The sequence below is a fragment of the Notolabrus celidotus genome, chromosome 1, assembly GCF_009762535.1.
Source record: "Notolabrus celidotus isolate fNotCel1 chromosome 1, fNotCel1.pri, whole genome shotgun sequence".
In the NCBI taxonomy this organism is placed as follows: Eukaryota; Metazoa; Chordata; class Actinopteri; order Labriformes; family Labridae; genus Notolabrus; species Notolabrus celidotus.
This window is the reverse complement of record NC_048272.1, coordinates 31,978,015-31,992,509: the sequence shown is the minus strand read 5'-3', so window position 1 is coordinate 31,992,509 and position 14,495 is coordinate 31,978,015. Positions and strand designations below refer to the sequence as shown.

General features: G+C 37.2%; 2 protein-coding genes across 5 annotated transcripts in view; one reads left to right on the top strand and one right to left on the bottom strand.

The window, feature by feature from the left end:
* LOC117831508 (butyrophilin-like protein 1) overlaps positions 1-14,495 on the bottom strand; it is a 63,253-nt gene that overhangs the window by 31,920 nt on the left and 16,838 nt on the right. For 2 of the 4 annotated variants that reach the window (XM_034710259.1, XM_034710406.1), the window contains exons 3-4: positions 517-840; positions 221-243 (exon numbers count right to left, since the gene is read on the bottom strand). In XM_034710259.1, the coding sequence (XP_034566150.1) occupies positions 221-243; positions 517-840 (347 nt within the window). Of the gene's footprint in view, positions 1-220; positions 244-516; positions 841-1,787; positions 2,021-14,495 lie in introns of those variants that run through there. The other 2 variants (XM_034710484.1, XM_034710325.1) reach the window with 2 other exon arrangements.
* LOC117831745 lies at positions 9,765-13,406 on the top strand. The gene is made up of 9 exons (XM_034710592.1): positions 9,765-10,171; positions 10,528-10,662; positions 10,854-10,988; positions 11,290-11,358; positions 12,250-12,344; positions 12,465-12,591; positions 12,692-12,812; positions 12,890-12,960; positions 13,140-13,406. Exons 1-9 carry the CDS (start codon positions 9,890-9,892, stop codon positions 13,263-13,265), a joined length of 1,161 nt encoding a protein of 386 aa, XP_034566483.1. The 5' UTR covers positions 9,765-9,889; the 3' UTR covers positions 13,266-13,406.

The following is a 14,495-nucleotide window of genomic DNA, read 5'->3' as shown; positions in this document are numbered from 1 at the left end:
ACAACTTTACATGTTTTCTTGTTTATTTCTTCACTTATTAAACTCTCTCAGAGCTTTAATGATCACCAACACAGCTGATGAGACCTCAGAGTGTTTGCTTTACAGTGATGTAACAGACATGTCTCAGTTTCTTCACAGTGTTTGTATTACACAGTTTAATCGTGGGCTGCTGTTCAGAAAATAAAAATGCACAAAATTAAAATGAATACTAAGAGGTTAAGATAAAGCGCTCTGGATCAGGAGCTAAAGAGAAAACAGAACATGAATTAAAATGATTGTGTTTTTATAGAATTAACTATAATACTTGTTTCCAGTAAAAAAGAAACAAATTATAGAAAATAAAAGACCAATTATTAAACAAAAGTAACTTTAAATTTCTTTAAATAATAAAGGACAGAAAAACTTCAGCAGTCTAAAGATATTTTGTAAAAGAAACTTAAAAACATTTAAATTGAATAATTTATTATATTAACACTTTTATTGCCTCTTCAGTCTGTGTTATCTATAAATACTCACCTACAAACAGCTGGATGTAGGAGATTTGTTTATTTGGGAAGATACAGGTGTAGCTCCCATTATCGGCCATCTTTGTTTTAGTGACTTTAATGGAGGCGTTTCCATGTTTCAGCTCATCTTCAAAATGAAAAACTCGTCCTTTGAAGTGCTCATCTTGACCTGTTCGGCCCTTGTTGTAATGCTTGCCTTTATCGTAAAAGAACACCTCCTTCTGATCGTCTTTCTTCCAGTCAAACACCATGTTCTCGATGTTCTCCTTGGTGCTGAGGGAACATGGTAACACAGCATCTCCTCCTTCTTCCACAGACACGATGACTCTCTGACCTGGAGGAGAAAACATGAAATCAAATAAACATTTACATCAGTCACCTCAGAGAGACTGAAACACCAGTTCAGCACTCTGGTCAGGTTCAGAGACTCATGCAGAAACATTAAAGATAAATACTTTTTTAACATCTTAACATTTTAACTTTATTATTCAAAGAGTGAATTCATCAGTCAGAGGAAAATGAAATACACAGAATCAAAACAAAAATAGGTATTCTAAAAATAATGAGCATCAAGTAAAAACTCTGGCTCTTCATAGGAGGAAATAAGAAATACAACCAAACTGGAAACATTCATTCAAACAAAATAAATCAGCCAAATAATCATATCAATATTCATGAGGTGTTTTGGAAAACCTCTCTGAATCATCCAGTGTAATGTGTTTGAGATTTCAGAGAGCAAGAGGAAACTTCTTTCTCTGGTCATTATTTCATTCACTTTCAGTCTGACTTTTATTTCCTAGTTATTAAAAACTCATCTAAACTCTTTCCCCCTCACACAGCAGCACACACCCATCTCCTCTGTTATTTCTCATGGTCCATATCAGAGTGATCCTGCAGTTTAGTGTCTGCAGGATGGAGGCGACGCCCCGCACATTCACTCCCTGAACTATGATCAACATCCTCACACTGCGCATGTCTGTTAACCGTCTGGAATGAAGCAGAAGGAGGCTGTAGTTTGATGACGTCACCTGTGTGATGGAGGCTGATGTTTAAATATTGATCACAGTGATCATTATTAGGACACATATTACAAACTGTATGAATGCTCTTTATGTTCAAATGGAGCTAAATGCTGATGCTGATAGGTTCAGGTGTTTACGTGATCTCGCCTCCTCTGATAAACTTGGTAGTTTTCTGTTTCCAGACTTCATGTTGGAACATTTTTTCAGCCGTTTCCATCTAAAACAATTCAGAGTAAATATGAGCCGCTAGTTTTCTTACCGTTTTCATCAGCAAACGTTATTCCAGACCGAGTCACGAGACACAGACACACGAGAGGCACGAGCTTCATAGTTGTTGATGTCTCGTGAAGATTCATCATCACTTTAATGAGGCTGTGACGTCACTGACAGGCATTTACACCTGCTGCTGGCTGTGAGCGCGAGCTCAAACCCCCGAACTCACATCACATTCATCACTCAGTCAGACTTCCTGTGAACACCCTTCACAATAAAAGCGTCTCTTCTGTTGAACTGAGTCATGACTGGACAAAAACCGAGTCAAGAAAACTGTTTGTCAAAATATCAGAGGAGGAAAAAAGTAGTCTGATTCTTTATTTAGATAAATATATATATATACCACACTGTTAAAGTCGGCTAAAATAGAAAAGGTATCGATCTCTGATCAGCTGATATCAGTGATCATCTCATGAAGTGAAAATCAGTAACTGTAAAATCTTTTGTTTTATCCACACAGACTCATTCTAGACCAGGGGTGTCAAACTCAAATACACAGAGGGCCAAAATAAAAAAATCGGTGCAAGTCAAGGGCCGGACTGGTTTAATGTTTATTGCAAAACTTATTGAAATGAACTTATTGCACATATTGAACATTGAACTAGCAAAGCTTAAGTTATTGCTATAAACATTTAAAAAATTAAAAAATATGTTGCATTCATTTCTTATTGCTCAATCTGCAACTTATCTAATGAATGAGCTTTACTAATTTCTTATGAAAATATTTTTCTACAGGCCAACAACATTAGCAAAAAAAAATCTGCAAAGAAAAACCAAAAATGCCCTGTGGTAGCAAGAAAAAGTGCAAAAAGGAAACATATTTCAGCTCAGTCGGCTGCTCTGTGATGCACACCAGTCTAAGCCAGATACTCAGCATCTCATCTTGGATGCAAGTTCATCAATGTTTGGGGTCAGGCTCTGAGCTGAGGAAATCCTCTGGATTGAGTGAAGGTGTTCATCAGTAAGACGACTCCTGTGAGATGTTTTGTTTCTGTGTGAACAGTTGTTCACACAGGTAGTTCGGCAGCACGGAAAATGGCTCAAGTTTTCTTGCAGCATCTGCGTGTCCCACAGGCGCAGCTTGGTTTTAAAAGCCTTCACTGCAGCGTACAATACATGTCTGTGATCACACGGCCCCGCCCCTGAAGCTGCAGGATGAGCGCGTTGAGATGGCTCGTGATGCCACACAGAAACGCTTCTTCACACAGAAACTTTGTATCACGGAGCTCTGCTATGTCTTTCCCTTTGCTCTCCATGAACTGACAGATCTCCTCACGCAACTCGAAACACCTTTACAGTGTTGTATCTTGACCGCCCGTGATGTGTAGATGCAGAAGGAATCTTCGTGACACTGGCTTGCTTGCATAGTAATACGTTTATTACAAGAAAACAATACCAGTATCGAACAAGCACCCGGAATGCTTGGGAGAACAGCTCTGCAAATCTGCTGACTCACAGAATGCTGTTGACCAGCACCTTTTATAGGTCTTTGGGCCAATGTCATAGCCTACTAGAGAGTCCAAACTTATCTTAACCTCTAGTTATTCATTGTTGTCCCCTTTGCTCTGCTAGCCTAAGGATCACAAAACTTATCCATGCATGTCGCTAAATTGGAAAGGGGTCTCAATCCAATTTCCTTGGAAGTCTGGGGCAACATAGGTTTCTCCTTGACTTGTTTTACGTCAGTTACTTATTAACTATCAGATACTTCAACAGCACTTTTCCCTGGCTTGGCCATCGCACCTCTGTGTGATGGGGCAAGTCACCATATTCTGAACCTAAAACTCCTCCAGAAAAGACTTGAACTGGCGCTGATTTAAACATATGGCTCTTATGAAGTTAACTGCTCGTGTTATGGTGCTCATCACATGGTCCATTTTCAAGGCTTTGCCACACAGTGATTCCTGATGTATGATGCAGTGATAAACTGTCTGCTCACCTGCGCTGTTTTCCTCCCACATCTTCTCAGTTGGGTAAAGTTAGAAAGATATTCACAGATTCGAGCTTCTCGGATCAATAGCTTGTTAACGAAAGGAGGTAAAAGCACAAAATATACCTCTTTCCCATCAGTGCAAGACAGACAACGAGCTACAACACAATTTTCATCAATATAGGCCGTCTCTCGTGTTGTGCAAATAACATTGGTCTCTATGCGCTGCCGGTGGTGAGGCGAGTGGGCCGGGAACCGTCTACAAAGTGTACTGCCGAAAAATTAAGCTATGAAAAAAAATCAAAAAGTTCACTGTTATACAGGTTAGTGTCCTGAAAGTCACTGCAAACCTTCATCATGTCCTCCTGATTGTACTACAACAGTTAAATTGAGAATATGTATTTTTTCATAATTTTGGGGAATTTTTATTGCAGATAATATTCAATAACTTCACTGTTATACAGGTTAGTGTCCTGAAAGTCACTGCAAACCTTCATCATGTCCTCCTGATTGTACTACAACATTAGGTTTGAGAATAAACAGTTTGTCATATTTTTGGGGATTTTTTATTGCAGATAATATTCAATAACTTCACTGTTATACAGGTTAGTGTCCTGAAAGTCACTGCATACCTTCATCATGTCCTCCTGATTGTACTACAACAGTAGGTTTGAGAATATGTCTTTGTCCATAATTTTGGGGAATTTTAATTGCAGATAATATTCGATAACTTCACTGTTATACAGTGTAGACGCATGAAAGTCACTGCATACCTTCATCATGTCCTCCTGATTGTACTACAACAGTAGGTTTGAGAATATGTCTTTTTTCATAATTTTGGGGAATTTTAATTGCAGATAATATTCAATAACTTCACTGTTATACAGGTTAGTGTCCTGAAAATCACTGCATACCTTCATCATGTCCTCCTGATTGTACTACAACAGTAGGTTTGAGAATATGTCTTTTTTCATAATTTTAGGGAATTTTTATTGCAGATAATATTCAATAACTTCACTGTTATACAGTGTAGACGCATGAAAGTCACTGCAAACCTTCATCATGTCCTCCTGATTGTACTACAACATTAGGTTTGAGAATATGTCTTTTTTCATAATTTTGGGGAAGTTTTTTTGCAGATAATATTCAATAACTTCACTCTTATACAGGTTAGTGTCCTGAAAATCACTGCATACCTTCATCATTTCCTCCTGATTGTACTACAACATTAGGTTTGAGAATATGTCTTTTTTCATAATTTTGGGGAAGTTTTTTTGCAGATAATATTCAATAACTTCACTGTTATACAGGTTAGTGTCCTGAAAGTCACTGCAAACCTTCATCATGTCCTCCTGATTGTACTACAACAGTAGGTTTGAGAATAAACAGTTTGTCATAATTTTGGGGAATTTTTATTGCAGATAATATTCAATAACTTCACTGTTATACAGTGTAGACGCCTGAAAGTCACTGCAAACCTTCATCATGTCCTCCTGATTGTACTACAACATTAGGTTTGAGAATATGTCTTTTTTCATAATTTTGGGGAATTTTAATTGCAGATAATATTCGATAACTTCACTGTTATACATTGTAGACTCATGAAAGTCGCTGCAAACCTTCATCATGTCCTCCTGATTGTACTACAACACAAGGTTTGAGAATATGTCTTTGTCCATAATTTTGGGGAATTTTAATTGCAGATAATATTCGATAACTTCACTGTTATACATTGTAGACTCATGAAAGTCGCTGCAAACCTTCATCATGTCCTCCTGATTGTACTACAACATTAGGTTTGAGAATATGTCTTTGTCCATAATTTTAGGGAATTTTAATTGCAGATAATATTCAATAACTTCACTGTTATACAGGTTAGTGTCCTGAAAGTCACAGCAAACCTTCATCATGTCCTCCTGATTGTACTACAACATTAGGGTTGAGAATATGTCTTTGCCCATAATTTGGGGGAATTTTTATTGCAGATAATATTCAATAACTTCACTGTTATACAGTGTAGACTCATGAAAGTCACAGCATACCTTCATCATGTCCTCCTGATTGTACTACAACAGTTAAGTTGAGAATAAACAGTTTGTCATAATTATGGGGATTTTTTATTGCAGATAATATTCAATAACTTCACTGTTATACAGGTTAGTGTCCTGAAAGTCACTGCAAACCTTCATCATGTCTTCCTGATTGTACTAAAACAGTTGGTTTGAGAATAAACAGTTTGTCATAATTTTAAGGGAATTTTTATTGCAGATAATATTCAGTAACTTCACTGTTTTACAGTCAAGTTTCCTACAAAGGCTCTTTTATTACTATAAGACATATTTCATGGAATAACCACAGTATTTGACTATTACAGTCTAGTTTCAACAATGGAATTCATGTCAGCCACTAGGGCCAATCAGGAGCACCTTTCAGTTTAGCTCAACAGACTCCCGGAGCCATCCTTTTTCATTTTGCATAGCAACAATGATGAAAAAGCAATCCTTAAGACTTATTTGGATTCCAAAAACTTTACCCAATCATATGAGCGAAACCTTGGGTGACTGGCCAATCAGGAGCACCTTTAAATTAAGCTCAACAGACTCCTTGAGCCATCCTTTTTCATTTTGCATAGCAACTATGATGATTAAGCAATCCTCAAGAGTCATTTGGATAACCTTAAAGTTTTGTCTGCTGTCCAACTCCATCGTTATATGTAAGTAACCTTTTCTTTAAATGTGTTTTCATTGAAATTATTAACATTTTTCCAAATTTTAATGCTTAATAGTGTGTATGTTAGTAGCATATTTGGCCTTAATTAGATATTACAAAGCACAAATGCCTTATTAAGCATGATCATATTCCACAGTATTGGTGAAGAGTTTCCCCACAATAATCTGATGATTACTGTTTATTGCTACTAAGTATGGTAGTTTTTGATATCAATATGCTTTGCACCTCGTGGGTCAGTGGAACAGTCATTCTCCCCTCAATAATGATAAATAAGGTCTCGATTATTGTGTGACCCCCCCCCCAGTTTTACTCTGAATATGTTGAGTATGTCCTGTGTGAGGTCTTGGTCATGAATAATTCACTAGGAAACGATGTCAGGGTTAATAAGTTTCACAGTACTGGCTAAATACTTATGAGTAAGACCTCACTTTACAATAAGGAATATGTTCAGAGCTAAAGAGACTAAATTTAGATTTATATGGACACTAATAACGCTGGTATTTTTGTGTTCAGTTACATAAGCCTAGACCATAATTACAAACTGTCATTAAAGGAGATTGATTATTCTATTCTAATCTGTGTATTACACTGAGCAAACCAGTTTTACACTGCAAATCATGTACAACATGAAACAGAATTATCCAGGGAAAGCGCTTGCTATTGTACGATGTTCTATATTGTATAGAGTATTAATACAGAATAAGTTATTAGTACGTGCATTGCAATCACTGAGATTAATTAATAATGGCCAATATTATACTAATATACATGCTAATGTACAACTAGTTAATGTTTAATATGTGTACTGTTATTAAAGTGTTGCAGAATGTTTCAGAGCTTAGTTATGTATAGATATGTTCATATGTTTGTTTGTCCCAATGTTTGTTTAAAGTGCCGGCTGTCATTTTGTGTATCAATAATTTTACACACAAATTCACTTCAGATTGACAATATGATATAGTTTTTGCTCTTCTCTTTTTTGATAGATTAGTGACAATTTAAAGACAATGGGAAGAGTTAAAAAAGGAGGCAGAGCTCAAAGGAAAGACCTATGGGCAATGGCAGGTGGACTGGAAGCTTTAGTGAAATCAATGAAGAATGCTAACATTCCAAACAGAGATACAAGTTATTCATCAGAACTTTGGTCTGAACTTTCTGGAAGTCTATTTGATGACGATAATCAGAAAAACCGTCACTGGTTGTGGGTTATTTGGACAAAAAATCGACATGGAGTGAGGGATTTGATTACCAAACAACAAGAAGTGCCATCAGGTGAGGACAAACAGAAGAAGAAGACAGTTGATGAAGAAGAAAATGTGTCTTTGCAGACAGAAGTTTCTGACAAAGACATAGAAAAGAAAAAATCAGACGATGAAGAAGAAAATGTGTCTTTGCAGACAGAAGTATCTGACAAAGACATAGAAAAGAAAAAATCAGACGACGAAGAAGAAAATGTGTCTTTGCAGACAGAAGTATCTGACAAAGACATAGAAAAGAAAAAATCAGACGGTGAAGAAGAAAATGTGTCTTTGCAGACAGAAGTTTCTGACAAACAAGCATCAGATGAGGACATAAAAAAGAAGAAGGCAGAAAATGAACAAGAACAGGTGTCCATGCAGAGAGGAGCCCTACCTAAGAAAGCATGTAATAAAAAACAATGGAGAAAGATGCCTGCAGTTTCAAAGAAGTTCACAATTACAGTGAAGAGCAAAAAATGGAAAACAATTGTTCCACTGCATGGTTCAACAAAACTGAGGCAACCATGGACCAACATTTTGTACAACAGTTTCCGAAAAAGAAATCCCTGTTGCACCCTTGCTTTCAAGAGCCAACATGTTAAAACTCCTCACAGCCGTAAAGTAAACAGTCCATATCTAAATATCATTGCAATTTGTACATTCCCATCCTGTGGTGCAAAATTTTCTTTTCAACGGAAAAGGGAGCCAGCTGGAGAGACCCCCGTGAAGATCTCTGTACTGCAAAGAGGAAAAATTGCACACAAAACCAGTGAAAAAAAATTCAGACAAGCAGCAAACACAAGGAGAGGGAGAATTGGAAAAGCTCTGAGAAAAGGAGTGAGCCAATTCTATTACAAAAAACTAAAGAAAACACCAGTTGCTGAACTGATTTCAGGAAACATAACTCGAAGTCTAAACAAACATGTTCTTAAAGTCATTAGTTCAGAAATTTAAAAAAGCAAAAGACTTCATGATGATGTCTTCATGGAGATGTTCCTCACACAAAATATCATGAAGGAAAGTGATTTCAATTTTCATAAGATGCCTGGGTACATACAGCACTTGCAAGTTGACCCCTTTGGTGTACATATGTACACTGAAACAGGAGTTAGCATAATTGTGCAACACCTGAGAAAGAAGACCCCAGTGACCTTGTACCTGGATGCTACTGGTAATGTTGCCTTAAAAGTTCCTGGTCAAACTAAAAGGCTGCTGTACTATGCTCTCACTCTTCCTGGAGGAGGTAAGAGTACACCTCCTCTCCCAGTCTGTGAATTGCTTACAAATGAACACTCTGTACCACCCATCACATTCTGGCTAATGCAGTTCCTCCGCAAACTGGCACAGTACACAAAAATAAGAATACATCAAGTTGAAACAGATTACAGCTGGGCACTACTCCAAAGTGTTCTTCTCTCATTCAACAGGGAGAGCATTGTCAGCTATTTGGACCGGGCTTTTGCCATTTGCTCAAAAGTCAAGACATGGAAGGACATCAAGACATTTACAGTGCTACACCTATGCTCTGCACACGTGCTCAAAGCTGTCACTCAGGCAATCGGGAGAAAGACAACAGACAAAGGTCTGAAGGATTTTGCAACATTTGCATTCGCCAGATTGCAAAACACAACCTCCATGACCGCAGCACTCAAAATTTTCCGCTCAATGTGCAGTGTATTCACTTCCAGGCACAACACCGATGATGTCCAGACAGGTCTCAAGGCCTTGCAGGACTTAGTAAAAAAATCCAAGGATAGGCTGACAGACAGTGAAGAGGTGGAGAAATTAGAAGACAGCCCCTTAGTTCAGGAGGATGACGATGAGGAAAGAAGAAATGCCCACACAATTGTTGGCAGATCTCCCTTCACATATGAATTCAAGAGGGTGTTGGAGGAGGTACAAGGAGAGTTAGAAAAAGCGGACGCTGGGAGTCCACATGATGAGGAAAACCCATACTTCTGCCCAGGCATTGTTGATGTCCTTTTCGAGAACTACCTTGGCATTTTCCCCCTTTGGAGTGGTCTGCTGCTTGGGAATTTGAAAAGGTATGCATCTGACAAGGAAGATGACACCTTTGGGCCAAGTAAAACAAGGGACACAAACTGTCACGTGGAGAGATGGTTTGGGATCGTTAAACAGTCAATTCTGAGAAATCAGAGAAGACTAAGGGCAGGGACTTTTGTTCGAAAAATGTATGGCTCTTTACAGGGAAGATACAGAGAACACATTATGTGTCACAACTTCTCAGAGCAGTTGCTCCTCAAACCCATGCCACCAAAAGACATCACTCAGTCTCAGGAAGGTTGGGCAAAGAGAAATGGAACAAAGCCTCTCACCACCAGGTCCAAATATTTCAATGCTCCATCCACTCTTCCAGTTCCAAAGAAAGCAAAATCAACACAGAACACTGGCAGAGATCTTCAGAAGACCACAGATGACCTCACAATTAAAGGGTCAACACCTGTCACAGAGGTAGTTCATTTCTTACTAATCACTAATGTATAACTAATGTATACTCTTAACAGATTTAAATCTAGTCTTTACCATTTGTAGAACCTTAAACCGATTAGCAGAACTAGAAAAACATTGCGTATCAAGAAAACATTAAGCATCAGTGAAATGTTCAGCCCAGGACATTGTTGTGCTTGAGTCCATATCCCCTTAAACAGTAAATGGCCGAAAAATGTCTAATTAAAGAAAGAGGTAGACTATTTCAATTACATAGTTTTCTGTTTCAAGTGCATCCAGAGTATTGAATGTTTGAAAATGGAATGAGTTTGCAATGGCTGTATAAACTGATTATATATTTATTGTTCACATCTTTGTAGGTTAATGCCCTTTGGAAATGCAAACCATCGGAAGTTGTTGTAGCTGTTGTGCAAGATGCTGAACAGAAAACCACTTACACCCTCCGGCACAGGGAATTCCAAACTTTGAAGCCTGATGAACTCATCATGGGCGAGGCAAGTTTCTCATTAAAACTGTTTTTGTATCAAATAGGTGAAATTACTCTATCTGTACATGCACGAATCCCTAAAAATGTTTATGTGCTGCATGAAATGACTTCCAGGCCCTCTGACTATCAGGTCAGAAGGCCTAGAGTCTTATTTCTATCAAGCACCTTTATTAATATTACATCTAATTCCCCCAAAAGGTGATAGAATGTTACATCAGAGCCATCCTCAACTCCAAGGGTACTGCCCAGCGACTGTACTTGATGAATCACTACACCATTGGCGTAATATTACATGGCACAAGGGAGCAGATGGCCAGGCAAGGGTTAAAAAAGGTGAGTACAACTGTAATCATGTTACTTTATTCACTTTACTGTTGTATCCTGTAGGTTTGTTAGTAGGCTTCAGATAGGAGACTGAATCATGCGTATTATGTGGACACATCTACTGATGTTGATGTATCTTTGATGTGATGCATGTGAATTGCAACCTTCCTTTTTTGCTTGGTCCTGTGAGGGAAAATACATAATGCATAGTTTGTTTTTGTGTGTTTGTTTAATTAATTTAACTCTTTGTTTTGCTTCTGTATAGTGCAGAAAAATACACTTCTTTTTCCTTTTTCACACATTTTGTTAGGTCACATTTGATGACTATGATGGAGCCATTGGATTTGTTAACATAAGAAATGTGCACTGGAAGTTTGTGGTAAGTACATATGTAATTTATCAACCCACACACACACTGTTCTGAGAACAGGATTTTACATTTACTACATACATAAGCATGTTATCATTGTGTCAGGATTACTTTTAAGATTATTGTAGTTTTAAATGGTCTTTATTCCTATCTAAATGAAATAATTACCAAAAAATTATTGAACAAACAAAGCATTCGGACTGTCCTACAGTAATGATGCTTCTCAATACCTTAATGATTTTCTAGTTTCCCTCACTTACATATCTTCCTCACCTCTTAACTCCTCTCAGCGAGGATTAGAGTTAGGGCTCTGTCCACTTCATGTACCAGGTGGCTGGTGAACCTCTATATAGCCCTCGAATGTTGTCCTTGTCACAGCCAATTTGGAAACATGTTTGAAAAAGTCAGATCAGCTGAACAATCTGTAAAGATATGCAGTCAAAGGGGTATTGCTGCATGGTGTGTCCTGGCCCGAAGCCTTCTCTCTCCTTATCTCCAGGTGCATTTAAGGAATAGCAATATCCTCCATCATGGTGGAGGAAGAGTGATTTCCAATGCACCAGAGGAGAGAGGAAGCAACAAAGCACAAAATTGCAAATTGAGAAGCACCCAATGTCATTTGTGATTTGAGTTTTCTTTCATTCATGATGACCAAAACTGTTTCTCACTTTTCTCTGATCTGACAGTAGCCAGTACTCACTACACTGATAAAATGTTCACATTTAAGATGGCTTTTTTGTTTGTTTATTTACACTTGTCTCTGTTGTGATCTCATTGCTGTTAATCAATTTGTCATTTGTAATTCTTAGGTTTTACAGAAATCAATCGATTTGGCACATGTCAAATATTCTGACATATTTATAGATGGCATGGTTTAATGGTCTTACTTACTTTTTATAGTATCTTCATGCCCTCTCAAGCCACATTTTTGTGGTTGACCCTCAGCAAGGGTCAAATGAAGTTGAGGAGTCCAAAAAGGCTGGTCACAGATTTGGGTAACATAACATACATACTTGGATAATGTTATAATTGTCATTATTATTATACATACACTTAGTAAAACCAAAGATTAACTGCAAATGTAAATCAACACTAATTTCATTGTTCTCTGGTGGACAATATTTCAAGATGCGCAGGAACAGATTTGGAAAGGAGGACTGGGTTAACATCAAGTGGCAGCCTGGCCAGATAACCCATACCTTCCAGAAAGATGTCACCAGTTGTGGGGTCTTTGTCATGCAGGTGATTCTGTGGAACATGTTGTCTTTATGATGACAAAACGGCATGTAGTTTTACTGCGAAAGATCATGAACAGCACATATATTATTTTCCATCCGTACAGATGGCCAAGATGACAGTGATGGGATTCCCAAACATACCACAAACATTTCACATTGACTCTGCAAAGAAACGTCTTCAGGTTCTAAGAAGAGAAATGGCAGAAGAAATTCTGAAAGGATCAGGTATAGAGTGAAACCTTAAATTAATATGTTGAAGACATCCTACAAACTCAATACTAATATACTTGACTTGTTTCCAGTTTCAAAGGATGACTTCTGTTCCCTGTGTGGAAGTGAGGACCTACCCAAAAATGTTGCTAATGCTGTTTGGGTGAGTTGTAGTGTTTAATGTTTCTTAAGCATCAATAGATAATCTGAGTAGTGGCTAAACAGTTAGTTGATAATTTGGGATGAAACATAGCATTAAAGTAATCAAATATACTTTTATGCATTACCGATATCTTGAAATAACATTTTCTCAGAATGTTAAAATTTCTTATCCCCATGTAGATTCAATGTGAGACTTGCACAAGGTGGTTTCACACACATTGCCTTGGAATTACAGCATCACAAATACCAAGCACAGATACCCCCTGGTATTGTGAGTTGTGCAAGAGCCCTGAGTTGAGTAGCTGAGGGTAAGTTTGACTAACTCTGACCTGAGATGGAACAGTTAAGCTCAGGAGATTTTTGGAATAGAATTCCATAATCTTTAACAGTAGGACTATATTTACAGACTGCATTTATGTGGAAGTGTGGTCCAGCCAGAAGTTATAAGCTCAGGTTTGTTTTTTTTTGTTTTTTATAAAAAAAGCATTACATTATGAAAAGATAAGGAGAAATATGTGCTTCAAACTTTGGGAAACTACAATAAATATCTGTTTTTTATATTAGATTCTTAATACAAATTTCAGATCCATTCATCCTTGCAGATAGAAGTTGTGAACGTATTTCTGTTTTCTTATGTTAAAATTTGGATTTTTGACTTGCACAGAGATATGTATGGTATAGTGATCCGATGAGTGTTTTTTTTTTCATATTTCTTTCTAAATGCTAATAGTTATACTGTATCAAAAGTCATAGAAAATGTGACCCTTTTATGCTAATGTTAAAATTTGTGTGGACAGTGATTCAATGAGTGTTTCTTTTTGCATATTTCTTTCTAAATTCTAATAGTTATACTGTATCAAAACTCATAATAGATTATTTCTCTGAGTCTGGATTCATGTCATAGGGCCATTGAATGACTGAATGTCAATGTCAGACTTTTGTTTCCCCTTGTAAATTTTTTTTTTTGATACATTGAATACTTGAAAAATAAATGCACTCTAAGAAGTGCATTCTAGTGCTGATGTCTCTTCCCTTGCTTATTTTCTTTAATTTTGTGCTATGTAAAACTTCAAAGGTCACACACAGTGTTTTAATGTCAAAATAAATTCTGGTTAATGTATCAATACTCAGAGAGTATACTTTGAAAGAGTTCCTAGTGTTCCCCTTGGAACTAAAGGTTATTATGAAACTAACGAGAACACCCTTGTGGTTGACATGAATTCCATTGTTTAACCTGTATAAAAGTCAAATATTGTGGTTATTCCATAAAAATGTGTCTTATAGTTATGAAAGAGCCTTTTTAGGACACTAGATGTAAAACACTGAAGTTATTGATTATTATTTGCAACAAATTCTGAAAAAAAACCATATTCTCAACTTAAGACTTTAGAACAATCAGGAGGACATGATGAAGGTTTGCAGTGACTTTTGGAAGTCTACACTGTATAACAGTGAAGTTATTGAATATTATCTGCAATAAAAATTCCCCAAAATTATGGACAAAGACATATTCTCAAACCTAATGTTGTAGTACAA